Source organism: Ochlerotatus camptorhynchus, unplaced genomic scaffold (assembly GCF_037179485.1).
Source record: "Ochlerotatus camptorhynchus isolate MF236.1 unplaced genomic scaffold, CSIRO-AGI_Acam_v1.1 ptg000277l, whole genome shotgun sequence".
Taxonomy (NCBI): domain Eukaryota; kingdom Metazoa; phylum Arthropoda; class Insecta; order Diptera; family Culicidae; genus Ochlerotatus; species Ochlerotatus camptorhynchus.
Genome location: NW_027040766.1, coordinates 1,693,800 through 1,715,207, shown reverse-complemented (window position 1 = coordinate 1,715,207; position 21,408 = coordinate 1,693,800). Strand labels below are relative to the sequence as shown.

The 21,408-nt window shown below is 39.5% G+C and overlaps 1 protein-coding gene across 10 annotated transcripts in view; it reads left to right on the top strand.

The window, feature by feature from the left end:
- Positions 1-8,188: 8,188 nt before the first annotated feature.
- LOC135706312 (1-acylglycerol-3-phosphate O-acyltransferase Pnpla3-like) overlaps positions 8,189-21,408 on the top strand; it is a 56,918-nt gene continuing 43,698 nt past the window's right edge. For 2 of the 10 annotated variants that reach the window (XM_065227917.1, XM_065227915.1), the window contains exons 1-2: positions 19,132-19,523; positions 19,705-20,274. In XM_065227917.1, coding sequence (XP_065083989.1) covers positions 20,103-20,274 — 172 coding nt within the window. In that variant the 5' untranslated portion in view covers positions 19,132-19,523; positions 19,705-20,102. Of the gene's footprint in view, positions 8,583-19,131; positions 19,554-19,704; positions 20,275-21,408 lie in introns of those variants that run through there. The other 8 variants (XR_010518163.1, XM_065227919.1, XM_065227916.1 and 5 more) reach the window with 6 other exon arrangements.

The following is a 21,408-nucleotide window of genomic DNA, read 5'->3' as shown; positions in this document are numbered from 1 at the left end:
GTGTCCGCCGCCGTCGTCGATTCGGTTTTGCAGAAGTAGTTTGTTTTAAAAATGTTCATTAGTATAATAGAAGTATTTTTTTTTGTTAAGAAGAAGTATAAATTCATACGCATCCTGGAATGTTTATGGAACTTTTATGAAAATTGTTGATTATAGAAGAAGTGTAAATAAATAGCTTTCACAATTATTGACTGCATTTTGTGATGGGATGTTTGTTGTGAAGTATCATCGGATTTTGAATGTTAATACACAATTCTGTTGATTCTATCGACCGAACTTAACTTTAACTAAGAACCTAGGCACGGCCATCACATTTCTGCACAATCCTGACCCTTCGCTTATTGCTAAGTGATTCTCGTACCAGAAGTGTTGGGCGCACCAGACAGTAGTAGAGTAAACAGGTATAATACGCCCCCCTTAAGAAAAACGATTATATTTGTACCGTTTTCACTTCAATCAACGGAGTAATCACGATGATCCGTTGGTTTGGAAGTTAGAACTATTTGCGATTTATCAACTATGCGGGGTAATATCCCGAGTAGCACACTTTCATCACAATAAGTTACAGCAACTTGTTTATGACTGAAATAAGTCGTATATAAGTTTCTACAATTGATTTGTGACAAGCATGCTACTAGGGATCATAGAGGTAACTCTAAGACCAGAAGGTCCCGAAGAAACGTTCGCAACTTTTTGGCTCAGCTCTGGTACTCTCGTCGGTCCCAAGCTAATCGATGCACCCCTCGAAACATAGGAAAATCCACGAACCCCTCATTTTATCTGTCAAACTTTCATAGCGAATCAAAACAAACATAGTGTAGTAATAGAATTTCAACTAGAATAGGGTACGTTAATCGTTTCCTTGGGACCAATAGGCTACTAAAGTGGTGAGCCAATTTAAAATCGTTAGTTTCGTATTGATTGTTGATACAACTAAGTTGTGACATGTCCCAGAGCGTCAGTATTAGATGTCTCAGACCGCACAAAGATGGAATAAATTATGATTTAAAAATACCTTTTTAAATGTTCAACCAAAATGATTTGACTCCCAGACATGGGCCCAGAATAGGTCTGTATAATGACACAGCTCGCGTTGAACTTGCCCGCATTTATTCGGGCTGTCAAACCTACCTTGACCAAAGACGAGCTTATTGGACTTGCTTGTCTCTATGAACACCCATTTGAACCGATTTTCAATTTTCTTTAGTTTTGTTGTGAAATGCTTATAATAAATACCAACCACAGACAAACAGACATAACACTCGTAAGTTGTTCATCGAACAAGCATTTAACGAACAATTTAAAAGTATCGTAGTTGGTAGTACCGCCACCTGTGGCGCGCATAGTCAATTCCCTTGCGTTTGACGTTTACACACTACCGCCATCTGTTCAACGTAGTGCCCACCACTGTGTACTCAATAGATGGCGGTAATGTTTTAGTGACGATGTTTTACAGTGAGAAATGTTCAATGTGTTATGTATGTTTGTCTGTGTACCAACTATGTGTAGATTTGGTTTTTCTTGATCTTCTCTGAAATCTTTGTGACTATTCGTCAACATTTCGATCGATTTCAACCAGGGGTGGGATGTGGCTGTCAAATACGAACAATAATCGCCTACCTCGTAAAACTGATTCCAAACGTAAACAAGCCATGAGAAACTTACATAGTTTGTTTACGTTTGGAATCAATTTCATATAAGAATGATCAGTAGGCTGATTTGGCAGCATGTCCCCACCCCAGATTTTATACTGGTAGAACTTATAAGTAAAGTATAGTAAGAACTTATACATTTGACAGGTTTTCTGCTCGATTGGAATAACTTTTCCTCGAGGGGGACGACTCTATCTACGATGCAGGAAAGATTGTGTTTTGCTGTGGCTAGCTGCGTGCACGCTGAGTAGATAGAAAGAAGATTGACGACGATTCTGAAGATTTCCTGCAAAAAGATGATGCGCGATGCAAGTAGATGCGAGAAATGAAAGAAGATTTTTCGAAGATTGATTCGCTAGTGGGAGATTTGTTGAGCATCTAGACTTGAGATTTCGATGTGTCGCCCCCCTCGCTTTTCCTATGAATTTGACAGATAATCGATTGATCCAATTTTGACGTGTCGTCTTTTTATAAATTCAGCCTCTTTAGTAGAACTTACTCGCATTAAATAGTACGACCTGTTTCTACCAAATTCTGTTTGATGGAATTTGGCTGAATGAACACCAACACGGGCAACTTGAAGTAGGTAGAATTAAAGTCGCTATATTAATTTTTTTATCCTTGTCGGGTATTTTAATCACTGCGACCATTTTTCTGATCTATATACGCTATATTCATAGTCTGGCGGATAGAATCTCAGGAACCAATTGAGCTGTCAAATAGCGGAACCAATCGAGCAAATCACGACCAACAACAGAAAAGAGCACATCAGCTATTGCGAACAAAACTTCGGAAACCGTTTTCTCGTCAATATAGGCTCGCCGCCTCAACCACCTTTATGTTGGGGAAAGTTTCCCCTACCCGATGATGCAGGGAATTGGTTCCGCTTTTTGATAGAGCAAAATTCTATCCGCCAGTCTTTAAATATAGCGACTATAGGTAGAATGTCTGAATGAACCAAATTTCTTCGCAGCTTACATCAATGTGATGATTATAGGGGTCAGAATGACTGCAACAGACTACTCTTTCTTGCATTCAGCACTGCAATGTAAGTGTGAAAGAGTAAGCTGTTTTGTTCTATCGTACATCCGTAAGTTTTACCGCTGTCAGTATGCCCAAAAGTATCTTATTTTCCAAAACCATGTGAGCTATGGTGCATCTATATGTGGTTTACAGGGACCCCCCCTTGTAATGAAAAAGAAGATAGCAAGTTGTTGGGAGTTGTTTCAACCTGTCATTATACACAGCTATGCCACCGCAGTTTGCAATAAAATCGCTTCGCTTCGAAGTAATGTATTGGGATTTATGAAAGTTAATAGCTATTTTGGAGATTTAGCACCGACAAACCGACATGAATGATCATACAAATTATAAAGAAATTTCTGATCTAATCTAATCTAATCTAATACAAACGCAGCCAGTACGAGGAAGTATCCTGGAAAATGATTAGGTGAGGTCTAATAATTTTTCTTGTCTAATTGATGTTTACAGTATATCTGAGATATGATATAAACATCAATACGGCCAGGCCTACTGCGTTGTATTTGCCGCAAAGATGATTCTTGGAAATGAATGGGAACATTTCTCGAATCTACAGGGGTGGAAGGATGCGTGGACATACCGTACCAAACGCTCCGAGTTACTATGTGTAGTTGTGTGTAATGTGTAAATATTTGTACAATATTGAAGAATCATAAAATAATGCTATGGAAGGATCTTACCGAATTTTCTCCTATGTAAACACAAATTTGGACAGCTCTCACCATATTCTGCTCTTCCGGTGCCGTTAATTGCTTCCTTTGAAATCCCTTGGACTTTTTCTCTAACGCTTCGTATTTCTTTCCGTGCTTCACCGGCAATTTCCTTCCGTAGATCGTCCTTGGTTGGTTGGTTCTAATATGATTCCGCCTTTTTTTGGTCGGTTTGATGTCCACCATATGTTATTGAATTGCCATGGTGATCTGGCACGAGGCTCACGTTCAAAGTCGCTGGTCCACCGAGCGCTCCATGTGCGAAAGGAGTATGAAGTAAAGAAAGAAATAAATAAAGAAAGAAAGAAATAAATAAAGAAAGAAAGAAATACGGAAGGGATCAGTTTCAAAAAGTGACAGTTTCATCAGATTCCCCAACTAACAGTTACTCAAGCAAAATAAGAATATACAAGCTATATTGCGTCTAAATGGTTATTTGGGTACTCATATGGTTCATCGGTTGCGAAGTGAAGTATTTCTGAAAGTGATGCGTAATATTCCTCAATGTTATTTCACAGACAAGCAGACACAATACATTGAACATTTATCATTGTAAACCCTACCGCCATCTGTCGTATACACTACGATGGGCAATACACTCAACAGATGGTTGTAGCAACAATCAATACGAAACTAACGATTTTAAATTGGCTCACCACTTTAGTAGCCTATTGGTCCCAAGCAAACGATTAACGTACCCTATTCTAGTTGAAATTCTATTACTACACTATTTTTGTTTTGATTCGCTATGAAAGTTTGACAGATAACATCAGGGGTGTGTGGATTCATGCAGAACATGCAGGGGTGAGTGAAATTGCTTGGGACTGCTTGGGACCGTTGTTCTGGTACTGAGTGAGCCAAAAATAATAATGATTTTCTTCGGGACCCAGTGGTCTTAGAGTTACCTCTATGGTTGTAGTGTGTAAACGTCAAACGCAAGGGAATTGATTATGTGCACCACAAGTGGCAGTACTACCAACTAAGAAACATTTAAATTGACCGTTAAAAACGATTTTCATGAACGTTTTAAGAGTGTTTTGTCTGCTTGTCTGTGATCATATCTTCACTTTCGCAACTTCGAGTAATCTGCGAAAGTACTTGCATTTTTCTCAGGCACTTTTGATCTAACTGCATTTACTCTCTCATACTCGAAATGTGCCACGACCAAATTGGCACAACGATGCCCTACCAACAATCAATACGAAACTAACGATTTTAAATTGGCTCACTACTTGACTAGCCTATTGGTCCCAAGCAAATCGACTAACATACCCCCTTCTAGTATAAATTCCAGTACTACACTATGTTTGTTTTGATTTGCTATGAAAGTTTGACAGATAAAATGAGGGGTTATTGGATTTTCCTATGTTTCGAGGGGTGAATCGATTAGCTTGGGACCGAAGATAGTACCAGAGCTGAGCCAAAAAGTTGAGCTCGTTTCTTCGGGACCTTCTGGTCTTAGAGTTACCTCTATGGCCCTACTGCGTTGTATTTGACCGAATCGCAGGGATTCTAAAGAAATTTCTGATCAAAGCACAAAACTGTCATTTGCCACCGTGCTCGCGGAAAAATATTTATCCTAGCCACGAACACGCGTACACAATTTATGAGTTGGTTCGTGTCTAATCTATTTCGGACAAATTATTTTTAACTAGATAAAACATTTCTATGGTTTCGACAGATGGGATCGCTGCACATTTGAATCGGCCGTTATGGATTCTCGATCAAGAGTTAAGTTTAAGTTTCATGTTGGTTTGACGGTGGATTTAGTTTCTGAAATGCAAATTTCAACTACACACCAAATTTAAGTTTTCAATGTCAGTACAACGGATTGCTGGATCATGACCAGCAAACCAAAACCAAGGAAGTAAAAAAAAATACGAAATGATGTAGGTAAGGACACTACACGGCCAATCAGAACAACCCAAATTTGAGTTTAGTTTACCCGTTAAGGAGTAGTATCAATAGACTGAGTGAATCCAATCTTTAATTTTCTAATGTTCGGGATTTTTTTCCTGGAGAAACCTGGAAAAACATGAGGTAAATTTACTTTTCGCTGAGTTCGTGCACTTTATGTGATTTAGGAGTAAACTAAACTCAAATTTGGAACTTTCTCCTTGGACGTGTGGATAACGGGTGTTCAATAAAAAATGAGAATTTTTGCAGTCATATAGCTAGTAAATTTTTTTTTTCAACGAAGTCAGTATTCTTTATTAAAAATATAATGTTTATTCTTTAAAAAAAACGTAAATGAATATTGGAGAAGGGGCCCTGGTCAGCCGTACGACGAAATTTAGTCGCGATGCTCTCACGAGAGCCCTGATGGCACTGAAATCATTCTCATTTTTTATTGAACACCTTTTATATTAAATAGGCGTTGACGGCGACTCTGTAGCTCTTTACTCCTATGGTAAAATCCGTAAGCAAACATCAGACTGTGCGTGAAACATGGTGGACTTTGTACTATCCTTTCACTCCACCGAAAAATAAGAAACCCATAAGAAACTGTCAATCTTTTCTAGAAGAGACAATTTTTCGACGGTGCTGTCAACGCCAATAAATTATACATCGGAAAGAGCCTGCATGCTAATTCGAGGCTCCTCAGTGACTGGGTAGATCGTACTCATTTTTGCATGCTGAATGGAGTAGTCAAAAATGAGTAAACTGGATTCGCTCGATGAGTAGAATCTACCCAGATTATGGGTAAATGGTGCATTTTTACGCAATAAATCTAAATTAGTTTTTAGAAGAGAAGCAGTGAAAATAGAGCAGCTACGAAAGCTATCAGCAGCTAGTTGGTGAGGTACCTATACAAATTTAACAAATAGTTCGTGGGTACCAATATATACAAAATTATAATTTTCATAATGTTTTTTTTTTTAATTTTCCTGCAACGGCGCCGGTGGTGTAGTGGTAAGCGTGATTACCTCTCACCCCAGCAGGCCTGGGTTTAACGGGATATTTTGAGGCATAACATCTCTGATCACGCGATCCCCGGAAGGGAAGTAAAGCCGTTCGTTTCCGGTTCATGAGTTGATTGGTCAATAGGTAGGGTCCAGGTGTGGGAGCTGCCTCCCTGGCAGCTCCCACACCTGGACCTCACCATTCTAAGACTCCATTCCTGGCGCTTACGGCAAGGGGTGAAGTTTTGGAAACTTCCTCCAGTCCTCCTAAAGTGTTCCCACTTCACTCGGACATGGATCATAAGGCTAGCTATTTCCATGGCTTTAAGGTTGTGAAGTTCGCTTGACTTGAACTGAACTAAATAAAAATGATTAGAAATCCCGTTTGGCGAATCGCCAGGACGGGATTTCATTTTCATTTTGAATACTTGGACAGGCACAATTCCAAGTAATTTCGTCAATTCATTTTTGATCTAATCCAGGGATTCACCACTGTGCATACCCTTCAAGACAACCTTGAACAGACGTTCAGTTTTGGTGTCGTAAGTAAAAAATAGTTTCCTTTCTCAGAAATTCTTGATAAGACGTTTGAATCCGTTAAAGGTTTCAGCCAAAACGCTTCAGCCCGACGGCCGGTTTGAAGTGAAAATTTGTGTTAGGGGAAAAGTTTCCTTCGGCAATACCTTAACCTATTATCGTCAGGGGGGTAAACAAAGTCCTAGAGCACTCAAATTTGGCCAATAGTTGCTCTGAAACACAATGTATCCACATGCCAAAATTGAGCTCCCAAGGACCCTATGTGTTTTGTGAAAATTTTACTCAGTCTAGGAGTGAGCTACGTTTTTGCGATTTTGAGTGAAAAATCACTCAATTTTGGTTGATCTCATCAGCCGTGCAGTTTGATGATAACTCGGTTCAACCTTAGAAGCCAAATCTATGCTTCCAGAATGGATGCTGATTGGCGATTGGTATCTCCAGAGTTTCCGAGGGATGGTGCTTCTGGAGGATTCTTTCCCTCATGCCGCCAAGTGGTTTTCCATGGGCTGTGCTCGTTTGTATCACCATCAATGGGTAAGCCCGTGGTATTCTACTGCTGCCAAGAATTCTTTTTTTTTCCTTGATTTGTTTTCCGTCGATCTTGTTTTCCGTTCTGAGCACCAATGCTACTGACGCACGCCAGGGAAGCAGCTCCGACACCTGGACCTTACCTATCGATCCATCAACTCATGAACCGGGGACCAACGGCTTTCCTTTTTATCCACACATTGTTGAATTTCGACAGATCTTGTGTGTTTTTTTTTAATTAAATGATGTACCGCTGCATTTGTATCTAATTCGCTTACATCACCAAAGACACCAACCAGAGGTTCTACTACTTCCTTCTGTTATCACGGCCGATGAGGTCACACAAAATTGAGTGGTTTTTCATTCAATATATCAAAAACGTTAGCTACTCAGACTGAGTAAATGTTCCTGAAAAATTTGCTCGAATATGAAGAAAATCGATAAAACTTTTACGCAGCCCAGGACAATACTAAAAGACTGGTAAGTCACCTACGATTTTGCGATTTTGTAAAGGAAACTCAAGTTTGAGTTGGTTCAATCGGCTGTGCATTTTCTACAACTCTCTCTCTCTCACTCTTCGCTCACGTTATATGCTGCAAATCCTCTCCCACATTTCGCACAGCATAAATACAACGTTAACATAAAACACGCCACCTCCTTCTTCCTCAGTATGGGTAACGTGCACACACATGGACATTCCACCCCACATACCACCACCGCCGGAACAAATATTGTACCCAACAATATACATTTTCCCAGCGCGCTTCCCATCGGCGATCGTTTACACGCGTGAGTCAGTTACATTCGAACCGTTGTTCTCGTAGCAAGCTATTTTGAGAATCTTTCGCCGTGAATAGCATAAAAGTTGCGTACCTCAAGTAGACAACTACAGTGTGCGTGTGTGTTTCAACAATAGTTCTAAACGGAAACCTATTTCCCCGGGAATAGCAGAATCGAGTCGCCGGAATTGGCACAGTGAAAATAAGAACGCCGCTAGCAATTTTCGAACGGTCGCAGAATTTTTCTATTTCGCCTTTGGCGTGACAAGTTGAATTGCTATATCTGTTTACACATAGGCAAAGGAAGAAGGTCAACAAGTTTGTGCGGTTACGAATTTTTCGGTGCTTTTTGGATCGTAGTTGCTAATTTTGTGGCGTTCTCGCGACCGCCACCGCCCAATCTACCTACATATCAGTTTCCCGAGCGAATAGGTACGTACTTTTAGCGTTGTAATAAACAAATTTTTTGTCACATAATGCAGAACATGTGTGCCAGTGAAGAAACAAAGGAACCCTGTTGTACTGACTGCCCAGACGGTAAAACAATAGATTTGGCTGTGTGTGGCCTGCTAGTGTACAATCGGTTTTTATTACAAATACAGAATATTGTTTTGTTCGCAGAGTGTGTGGTGTCGTGAGTGGTATGAGCGGATAGATTGCGAGAATAACATTTCCGCTGGCAAGGTTGCCAGCCTTTTTGGGGTTGAATTTCTTGCCATTTTTCTGTGCGAGATTCACATCGCTTTCTCTTGAATCGTAGTTAATTTAAGGGTAGGTAACTAATGCGCACTTCGCATTTTCATCTAATCCCATTCGACAACACTGCATCACCGTTCCAGCAAGAACAACAACAACAACAACTACTACAACAATGTTTCTACGGTTCACGGTGATGGTGTGAACGATCATCATTTCGATACCCACTCTGATACAGACGCAGCGAGGCAAAAATCAGCAGATGTTATTTTTCATCCACACCACTTCCGCTCCGCTGCTGCGGTCGTGTTTGGGGGGGTGCTCTGGTGGAAAGTAAACTATGTTTCTCTCTGAAATGTTTACATATGCAATCCACTGCTCGTACGAGTTTTTAGATTTAAATGCTTCAATATTTGACGCTGTTGTAACTGAACTAATGAGGCAGGTGACGCCGTGGAAAAAGGCTCGAATAGCCATGTGAGGCTGGTTTTGGTGGCAACTGACGTGCGTTTTGATAGCGTCTTTCGGTGTGAATTGCAAGGAAAGGTTGAACGGTATTATTTTTAGGTAGAGCTGGAATTAGGGCGTAACAGCTTTTGTAAACAATGACTTCTTTCGATGATTTCTAAAAAGTTTCGGCTAGCCAATGCAAATCAACAACACCATCGGGTAGAAGAAGACTTCCCCTACCCGACGGTTATGTTGGTTTGCGTGGGCGTGCCTTGAGTTCCTAGAAATCTTCGATAGAAGTCATTGTTTACACAAGCTGTTACGCCCTAATTCCAGCTCTATCTGGATTTGTCCAGGACTGTTGAAAGTGTCATGAAGGTTAGATTCACGTAGTTTTACTTGTTTCCAGAAAAATACTTTCCAAACCGAACGGAAAGCTGCTTTTTCTTGCGTCTGCCAACAAAAGCGTTCAATATAAGACCTTTTGCACGAGAACCATCCCACTTGTTATGTTCGATCGAAAAGCGTTTGAAGTCGATCAAAATCCATAACTGCAAATTAAGTAGTCAAATTCTTTGAAATCGATGGCTGCTGGAAATGATCCGAAAAAAGGATATTTGAACGATTTAATGATTTTTGTAATGTTAAAACGATAAAATTATCCTTAAGCCTTGTTAAATGCTCTTATTTACTGTTCAGTGTGTTTTTTTAGTCAGAGTATCGGAGCGACGGGCAACCGTCTAGAATAAGCTTCTAAAGCAGATTCTAAAAGAGGCTTCCAGTAGAACATTATAAAAGAAGCTTCTTTTGGAAGCTCATCCTAGACGATTGCCCGCCGCTCTGATCCTCTGATTAATAAAACACGGGCAGGCCAGTAAATCTGAGTACACACTAAGAAATAACTAATTTTACACGCGACGGAATTGCTCAACGAAAAGTACGTTTGATTGAGCTATATTTCGCGTCTGTTATGAGTCAAGTTTATGTCAAAATTGACGCTCGTATATGTCACTCTCAGAGCACCTAAATTTATATGATTTTTTCTAAGTGTGTAGCTACGCAGTAAAAGAGCATTTTTCTAAACTTTTAAGAGCATTTCATCGTTTTAATATTTCGTTTCCATAACTGACGATTTTAAACTGATAATTGCTGTTTAAATCGATAAGAATGCGTTAGAAAATCCATCCAGTAATCAACGTGTTAAATAATACCAAAAATATAAACAATACCTAAAAAAATTGCACCTTGCAATTAAAATGCTTATAATTGCCACTAAATTTGCTTGCCGAGGAGCAATAAACTATTGCTCAGTGGAAGGTATCAATTAAATATTATAAAGTCACAATAGAAAGTATTTTTATCGCCGGTAAAACTGGACAAAAAGGGGAAAGGTTTTTATAAGCCTTTAGTGGGAATGTCACTGATGAGGACTGTACATTGTAGTCGAAATACGTATCTGTCATGGATACCAACATTAATTAAGTGGAATTGAATGGAAGATAACCTTTTTTTGCTGTTTTATTTAAGCATCCTGCTAACAACCCAAGTTCATTACTTCAGCCAAGTTATTACCGAAAGAGAATCGCTCAATGTTACTTAGCTTACGCGTTGTTCGGGTTGAACGGTTCACGGCTCCTAAGTGTTATCTGTCACCGTAGAAATAGTTCGGGAAATTTGTTCGAAGTTCACCAAAACAGACGTTTGCTCATCAAAGTGAGTTTTATTGAACTTTTCCATCACTATTGTCAATGACAACCAATCTCTCATTGCTTGGCAATGATTGATAGTTGGTGTTAACAAGTATGTAACGAAAGTGGTGATGAAAGGTGTGCTCTATGAACCGAACCTGAGCGCAAACGTCTAATCTGACACTGCTTTCTAGGATAACGTTCACTTATGTTTATGAATCTGGCCTAAATATTAGCACCGACGAACCAACGTGACCTCATAGAAGCTGCATTCAAATTCTTGCCCAAGATATTTAAAACACGTTAAACACTACCGCCATCTACTCATCCTATCGCGTCATATCGTGAGCAAGGACACGGACACACGTAAAATTTATATTGTGTTGGTTTGCGTCTTACCTCGCTTGACAGATCTGATCGCCCGTTCGACAGATCAAATCGCTCATTTGACAAATTGAATTGCGGACAAACTAAATAGTCCAGTGGCATGTCGGTTTGTCGGTGACCGTTTGTTGGGATCAACACCTATAACAAAATATCAGGTCAGTCCAAAGCTATAAAAGATGTGTTGGTGGCAGCGGTATCAACAAGATCGGTATCCGGAGTCTTTGAAGCTGAGACAGACCAATCAGGAGGGGATTTTGAGAAACGTTACCTACATACATCTAGTGAAGCCTAGTAACTAGTTTGTTACTGGGAACATTGTGATATAATGAAATGTTCGAGAAATCCGCATGGTTGTTGAGCTGTGTGGACAAAAACAATTTGAGTGTGGATGTGTCAGAAAGGACTCAAAGGGGTTCATTGAATCGTTCGTCGATTATTTAAGATATTTTCAGTTAGAGAGGGTCTGGTATAATAGAGGAGCGGACTGGCTGGTTTTGAGCCAAACGAACTGTCAAAGCCAGAGCCAATCGAGCAGCGCCTATCTTGATTTGCATTGGTAGTGTTGCAAGAAATCATCTAGGCATAGGTTGCCAAGGCAGTTTGTTTTGAATCTCTCCTCTCTAGTTTCAGTAGTAGAACAGGCCGTTTATTGCTCCGCTGAGTAAAATGACCCTGCATCCCTATTGGGAGCATTTTAAATAGCCTGCCACTAAATGGTCGTCAATCTGTGGCTTGCAATGTATCAATTTATTTTGCTTCAGTACTCATTGCCTTAAAAACACATTGGAAACGATTGAAACATGGATTTAAATATCGAAATTCCAAATCTAGTTCATTTATCTTAATAACCCCTTTGCCCCATTGCACCAGATTTAGAGTGAACCAACCAGAAAATGGATTCAGAAATGCAAAGTACCTAAATCAATGGGAGGTATATGCGTTATATAATGGACGTGACAGCCACAGCATAGCCCTCTATAGCGACTCTATTTACGACGCAGGAAAAATTGTGTTTTGCTGTGGTTAGCTGCGCGCACGCTGAGTAGATAGAAAGAAGATTGATGACGATTCTCAAGATTTCCTGCCAAAAGATGATGCGCGATGCAAGTAGATGCGAGAAATCAAAGAAGATTGTTCGAAGATTAATTCGCTAGTGTGAGATTCGTTGAGCATCTAGAATTTATATTAAGATGTATGTCGCTGAAATGTTCACCTATCGCAACGTTACCATGGACGTTAAAAACAAACGCTTAAACGAAGCTTAACATAAAAAATCGGCTTCAAGCCAAGTGTTCTTGGACTTCTTTTGTACCACCGGAGTGGAATCATCCGCTCAGGGAAGTGGCCAAATGGTTATTTGATTTACAATTTATCATGCAAGATCATTGATACTCCTATTGAGAGTTCAGATCTACACACTTAGATTTTTTTGCTGAGATGGGCTCCACCGAGCAGCACAGCATTTTATTTTCATGGATCTTAGTGAAAAACTTGCCGTGGTGCCCATCTCGGCAAAAAAAATCTAAGTGTGTACATTGTTCACATCTGGACATGTTTCGGGTTACTTCAGGTCAGAAACCAGTTTGTGTCTGAAACTCATCATGTAACACATTTATGGGGTGTTTACATACACGCTGGTTCACTAGCTCCACCAGCTCAACCATGAAACTAGCATGAATTTCTGTTATTTCTGAAAGCTCACGCTGGTAGATGCTGACGCTCTGTTTACATTATGCTGACTGCTCTTTATATGGTGTTTATAACTGTGCGGATTTGCTAGCACTAGTGTACTAGCACTGTGCAAAAAAACTGACCAGCATAATGTATACACGGCATCAGCGTCTACCAGCATAAGCTTTCAGGAGCAAATGAAGTTTGTGCTAGTTGGCTAGTACACCAGCACAGATGTAAACACCACATTAGTTCAGTTCTAGTACACTAGCGTTAGCAAACCAGGACAGATGTAAACACCACATTAGGGCGATTACATATGTACATTATTCTTCTGTTTTTCTGTCTGTTCTGAACGATGAATGTTTTGTAGGAATGAACCAACGCATTCCTTTGCTTTCTCTCCTTCATTCACGGGAATGCGTTACTCTCCATAGAGATGGTTACTGAGATTGAAATATTTCCAAGAACATGTTTGTGATAATGATTTGAAATTGAACGTTATGCGATGCGATTTTTTCCATCACTGTTCGTAGCTACGATATGACGGCTTGTAGTATCATCCACAGTTGCTTGCTGGTTGATTTTTGTCTACGAAAATCAAGCGTGATATTTGGCATTGGTGAGATTGCAGGGCCTCGACTACCTGAAAAAAACCTGGAAAGTCAGGGAATGTCAGGGAATTCTATTTATGATCTGGAAAGTCTGGGAATGTCAGGGAATTTTAATGTAGGTCAGAGAAAAAAATTATGTTGATCACATTGCAAAAAATCATGTGTGGGACACATAAAATAATCTTTGAAATTTTATCAGTGCATGACGTCAAAGTTTTTGGGAAGATCCCGGGCATCAGATCTACTCGCTGCGTTTATGGACGCCCTTGCCGGTATCTTTTCGAACAAGTTGCTGGAAGTGTCCATGGATGGGCCCAATGTGAATTGAAGCTAGAGGTACAAAAAGGTGGCGAGAAGCTGATAGATTTGGGAAGCTGTGGGCTGTATATTTTGCATAATGCATTCAAGAATGGTGTTCGCAGTATCAGTTGGGATGTTGTCAAATATTTGCGTGGTATCAACAATATCTTCAAAGATGTACCAGCAAGACGAGCGTTTATCACGATGTATTCTGGATCTACCATATTACTGCTAAAGTTTTGCGGTCACTGATGGTTGGAAAATAGTGCTGCTGTTCAGAGAGCAATCAAAATTACTCCGCAAATACGAAAATTTATTCAAGGCGTCCAGAAAGACAAAATCGAACCAACGTCAGCTTCCTACCAAGATGTTAAAAACTGTTTGAATGTCTCGCTGCTGATGGCTAATAGTACGTTCAGACTACAGATTTATAACATGTTATAGCACTATCTTGATGGTGGTTTCTGTGTTGCAATTATTTGACAACCGTTATAACATGTTATAACTCTGTAGTCTGAACGTGGTATTAAGCTAGCTTTCTTCAAATCAGTTGCTGTCGAAGTTGAGCCATTTCGATGCGAATTTCAGACGGACAACCCTATGGTGCCTTTTTTGTGCAACGTGATGTCTCAAATGGTTAGAGGCATTATGGAAAGGTTCATTAATATTGACCATCTGAATAATATTGCACAGGTAAATGCACATTTGATCAATATGATCGCAAAAAGGAACGACTGGACGTTTTTTGGCACAGGTTATTGGTCGGCGTATTCAGAACTATTGTTGGTTGTGAAAATAATTTGCTGCTTATTGCATGGCAACGCCAATGCAGAGAGAGTTTTTGGGTAAATGCAGAATATCTTTTTGAAAACATGAGGGAAGAGTCAAGGCCCAAACGCAATGACAGCGGAACAGCAGTGGTAGCGGAAAAGGCCGATCTAGGCTTACTCAGAATTGTCGAATTGAAAACTAGTTAGAATCAAATCGAGTGCGGTTAGGCATCTTGATGTCATTTGTGACAATTGTCAAACTTGCCGTTTCCAATCCGCTTCCGCCCACATTACGTTTCAGTCGTAGCGCGACGTCAGATCTATGATGGTGTTACTCATGCAGACGGGTTGGAAAACTTACAAATTTTGAATGAAATTATTCAGCGAGTTCGAAAAATTGCATTCGCTTTCCATGTATACAAGGATCGTCGTATGAAAGAAGCTGTCGATTCCGAGAGCTAAAGATGCTCAAAAAGAAGCCGAGAGTTTGCAGGAGAAAATTATTCTGCTCAATTGATAAACATTTTTAAAATTAATCCGAAATAAATCACATAGGGTTTTTGATCTAATTTCCGTCCTACTAAGCACATCTCGCACTTTACCTCTCTTTTTTTAAAGGGTTTGAACAAAACATGGAAGGTTTTCATCAAAGATAACTTTTGAATTTATTCACCTTTCCATACGTGCCATTAGATTTGATACAGAGTCAAACAATATTGAGATATTATTATAAATCTAACACTGCTTCTTGATGCTAAATTCGTCCAACGAGTTTCAATTCCGTCCTAACGCATTGAAACGCCATTAAATTTTCTTCGTCCTACTGATAAACGTAGAAAAATGGGATTCGCTAGGACCGCTTCTTTTGTTTTAAGAACAATGAGTGTACATATTCATACAATTCGCTGTAATAGGCTTCATGTTGTGGCTTATGAACTAACGGATCGGAACAAACGTATTATCGTTTTGTGCGTGGTGAAATCATTGACATTATTGATGATTTCTGCTCGATAGAACGGAAATGGGCGATTACGACGAAGTAGCGCTCTTCCCTATTCAACTTATAATTTCTCTTTGTAATAGTACGTTCAGACTACAGAGTTATAACATGTTATAGCGCTACCTTGATGGTGGTTTCTGTGTTGCAATTATTTGACAACCGTTATAACATGTTATGACTCTCCAGTCTGAACGAGGCATAACGTGAACTCACTGAGAGAATAAAATGTTAATGATAATTAAACATAAATTATTTTGCCATGTCTGCGGTTGTCATATGGAGTTCCAGATAGTACGAAACTGACTAATGCATGAGCAGTGCATCCTCAGGTTCGGTTGCCAAAGCAAGAATAATCACTGCTCTGTTAATTTACAATAATTTATATGTTAAGAGAAAGGATCGTCTACGGATTGATTTTGTTTTGGCTGTGAAATTATGAACACAAATTGAGAGCTTGGTGACATTGATTAAATATTCCTATTATTACTTAGTAATGAATAGTGAGCCTAGTTGTGAGCAGTAGCTATTCATTATTATATTATAATATGTATTTATAGCCCTAGGTCTATTCACATCCTTCGTAGGTAGTCGGTAATATGGTCTATAAAAATTGTATTAGTATCAAGTTCTGTTGTACGTGCCATGAGTATGCTATTCTTGATATTTTCGAAAGCTTACCCTGCTGCTCATTTTAAACTAACTTTAATTTACATTATGGTATAATAAAGCACATCACGTTGTAGCTTCTTAGGTTAAATAACGAAGTTTTGTGGACTGGAATTTTTCTGAAAACCGACTGGAAAGTCAGGAAAATTCAGGGAATTTTATTTTCGCCTTTGAGTCGACACCCTGGATTGGATTTTTTGATATTTGCGCAACACTGCTACACCGTATGAACAATTTTTGTAAATTTTTGCGATAGATTTAGCGCAAACGTTATTAACGCTAGGTTATTATTTGACGTTAATTTAAACGATATTTCATGTAAATTAAAGTGAAATATCGCATAAACCAGCAATGTAGTATGTAGTATGTAGTATGGATTGGTGGCTTCCGATTGCAAAAAAATGGACCTGATGTTCATTACAGAAGGTGACAAGGTCAACACGGAGGTCTACATCAGGATTTTAAGTAAGTCTTCCGTTCTGGGCGAAGGATATGTGGCCGCCATCCAGCCCCGATCTTAATCCGCTGGATTACTCAATATACCGCGTCATGAAAGCCAAGGCCTGTTCTAAACGCCACCCGAGTACAGCAAGCCTCAGATAAACATTGACCCGTACCTGGAGAGAAATGGGTCCAGACTACATTATTAGAATCTGCCGTGCATTCCGGAAGCGTGTGGAGGCCGTAATTGCAGCAAGTAGAAAATCGATCGATGATTAACATAGTTTAAAACTCTGAGAAACATCCTCCCTTTAAATAAATAAAAAAAAACTCGAAAAAGAAAGTTTTGTGATTTTTTTTAAATTTTGACATTGCTCAATGGTGCAAACATTATCACGCATACGGTATAGCAAGGAAAGATACCAAAAATATGCGTTTTTAAAAACAGGAAGGCACTGTTTTAACTTATGGCGAAATCGTCTAGTCGCGAATATTCTTAAGATACCAAACAAAACAATAGCTTTCTACGCGAGATTTAGACAAATAATGCTACATGTCATAACGATTGTAAATTACTCAGTTGAAACCAGGTCCAACGCGTCCGATCATTTCGTCCTTCATGGTGAAGCTACTGGAATATTCGAGAAAAATTGATCATGATTGTTGTTGTTGTTGCTGTTTTAGATCAGTGCTATCCTCACTTTGCCTCTTGCTTTTATTCCTCCTTCGCCATGGAAGTAAAGGAGATAGCAACGAATAGGAGCCAAAATAAACCCACAGACAAGCTGCCAATGTTTTGTGCACTGTTTGATTTACCCTGTCGTGATAGATAATGTAAACAATATTGGTAAGATAATAAACTGTACAATAGTTTATTTCGATAAACTAAAAGGAACATGTCAAAATTATTATGCATTCAAACCGTCCCAACAGCAGCCGATCGTTTTACCCTTCATGGTGAAGCAACTGGAATGTTCGAGAAAACTTGATCATGGTCATTGCTGTTGTTGCTGTTAAACATCAGTGCTAACCTCAGTTTATCTCTAGCTTTTGGGTATTCCTCGTTCACCATGAGAGTAAAAGAGCTGGCAACGAATGGGGGCCAATTCAAACCCACGGAAAATTGCCAAAGCTCGTGGATGGTGAATTGATTGAGGTGGAAATTTAGTTTTGTGGACTGATCTATTAAGCTGAAAGCAAAGGCTAGCGAACGAAAACGGAAGTGGTAAAACGGTGAACACTGTTGGCGCTCGTTCTGGAAGGATTTCTCCGTCTAGTGTTCTAGAATTTTCTCGGCACTAATTTGTGTAGATAGTTCCAGTAAATGTTACGAAATGATTTTCGTTTTGTTGTGAAACTGACTGCATGGATAGCAATTTGATGAAATTCAAGTGAAAATATGGCGATTTGGAGCGATGGCATGATGTTGATTAAGGATAATTGATCTCATTTTAAAAGAGGAATTTACCTACCGATGGGATGTAACTTTGATTAAACATAATTAGTTACTCTTAGGAAACGGTTCATTAAAAAAAATAACTTCTTTATACTAAAAGCAAGTTAGTGAGTTAGTACTACTATTTCATATTGAGAAGCCGAGTTCAAAGTACTCCACATTTTCCATTATAATTTTAAAAAATGCACCTCGACGACTCAAAGATGTTTTCAATTATGTGATGCTACATTGATCCAAAAGCATCATTAGAAAGTGGATGAAGTTTAGGGTTCTTCGCACACACCGTATCGTCTGATGGCTTATCAAAAGAAGGTAATCAAATCCTTTGTTCCAAAAAGTGCTACGCAATCTCGTACCATCAACGAAGCTGTGATAGCATTATTCAACGATAAGGCATGACGGTGAAATTGAACACGAAAATAAGCAGCTTGGCACGAGTTTCGACTTGAGTAGATTAGGTTTCTATTAGTAAATATTTCGACCATTTTCTGCTGTGTGCAAAAGCTGGCAATTAGAATTCGCTCTACTCGCAATTCATCAATGTTTAAGTCCTTTCAATGATGTTAGTGTGCAAGTGGGTAGATGTCAACAGCAACAATAACAATAACTTCAATAAATGACCGCACATCTCGACCGAGAACTGACGGCGCGGTTGTGGCGAGGCAATGTGATACGCGCGATGTCTAATCGTCGTTGTGGTCGTAGTCATACCGCTCACATTCAAAGGCACGATCCGTCCGTCTCATATCACTTCACAATAACCGCGCGCACACATAGTCATCATCGTCGAATGCGGCCCCGCGACACAGGGCAAGTATAAAACGACAGTACCTAGATAGCGGTAGCTTTTAGTTCAGTTCCAGCTGGTCAGGCGTTTGCACTTTCTTTCCGACACTTGGTGTTTTTTTTTTATAAATCGAATTTGTGTTTTGATTTTTTTGCCTCACCATACAGCACGCAGTGAGTCTAGTTGGAGGAACTGGAAGGAACGACATTGTTTGTGAGATTTGAGATTCGATTACTGGAGTGCTGCGAGATCGAGAGCCTCTTTGTTCCAGCTTTTGTGTAAACATCTGGGGAAAAGCTGGAGCAGTTTTGGTTCAGTGCATAAGGAACAAACAATTCGATTGTGCTAATCGTGCTAATTGAGTTTCTGGTTGTGAACTGCGATCGAAGCGACCAAGAACGTTCACTTTCGAAAGCACGACTGCTTAGAAGGCTTTGGATTCAAAAGGTTCGTTTGTGAATGCATCCTTTTGGTAGTGTACGTATTTTTGGAATAGCCCTTGGAAATGTTTACCTCCCATTTCAGTATCTTTCTCTGCGCCATAAAAAATGTATAATTATAAAACCTAATTAGAGTTCAACAAAGTAGGCCTCTAATAGCATCTTTCGTCTTTTCTCTTCTTCCACAGGAGAACCATGTAAGCTGGATACCTCTGGGAAACCATTGACTGTGTATAATTCGAAAGAGAGGAAAAAACGGACCTATTTCAAACGAAGAGAAGTGAACCAGTAGTGCAACGAAAGAAGATACAAAACAGTACAAACGGTCAGAGTGTGATTGTGCATAAAAACCGAATTTTTTTTAGTGAATAAGCTAAACCTTCGAAGAAACAGTAAAGTGTGAGTGATCGAACGTTTGGTTACTTTTAAACTGATAAAACAAAACTGACGGAAAGTTTTAAACACAAACGCACCGCCGGAAGAATCTTTGGGAGGTTTTAATTTTACGAAAAAAAAAGCCTATCGAATTCCTGCCTTTAATTAGTGAGACAAAGACCGAACGACTTTTCTTCTGTTTACTGTTTTAATGGCTATGAAGATGAATCTGTCGTTTGCTGGATGCGGTTTTCTGGGAATCTATCACGTTGGTGTTGCTGTCTGTTTCAAAAAGTATGCCCCCCATCTGTTGCTACATCGGATCAGTGGAGCCTCGGCGGGATCGCTGGCCGCATGCTGTCTGCTGTGCGATATGCCGTTAGGTAAGTACCTGTTACTACTAGACCGTTCCGAAATGCATACTATTTTGAAAAAAAAAGTGCAAGGTCGGCTACGTTTGTTCGTGTGCGTGAGCAGTTTTCAGCACATCGAGCTAGCCTACCTATGATGGAAGGTAATTCATGAAAGAACACGTCGATACCTGCTCGAATGGTCTGTCATGATCCACCCTTTTCCATTCTCAGTCTGTTTTTTTGTGGAAATTTCTAGCACCAAATCGTAAAAGTTCGCATTCTTGCCTCACAGAGCTAATTACGATGGCGATAACCTTGGGACGGATTCGTACCGCCATCGTTGAACGACACGTGAGCATACTAATTATGCGTAAAGTCGTTGTCTGTTTTGGTGTTGGATCGTTATGGGCCGAGCGCGATGACCCTTGTTTCGATTTTCTCGCTGCTCTCAATTTTTCAGCAATCTTTGAACAAGTTTGTTTCCAAAGTCGAAAAGTCGATCCGCTGGCGGTATCAGCTTGGAATTGTTGTGCCAAATTGCGGTATATTATTTTATTGAGAATACGCTTGCTACATGCGGGAAACAACAATTGCAGCATTATGATTTGAATTAGCTGACTTTACTTTAGATAATGCCCATTAGGCTGATGCAAAATTATATATTTTTGCTCCCCAGGGCTTGAATCGTTAAAAATCGGTCTCCCAAAATTTGCTAAAAAACTAACTGTCCGCGAACCATTTGAAGTTACTGCCATTAATACCTTTGTAATTTTTTAAATAAATAGCTTAAATACCATCTGATTGCGTTTCTTGGCATATTTGTGGGGTATTCTTTGGATCATCCATAGTTGTTTATATGTCTCTAATTATGGAAATTTATTCGCAGGACCCTGGATTTAATAACAAAATTTATTTGACTTCCATGTCATTTGCTAAAACCACAGTTACTCAAAGATTGAGTAAAAGAAATGTACGAATATGAGGAAATATGACTTATTTTTTTGTATTAATTTATTTGTACAGGCTCAATCGCATACACTTTACAGAGCCAAGTTATCATTTGCGTTATACATAATTAATGTCTTTAATTATAATAAAAAGGAATTGAACCGATTACTCACGGTCAATTCCACATTGACATTGACATTGATTTTACAAGCTCCT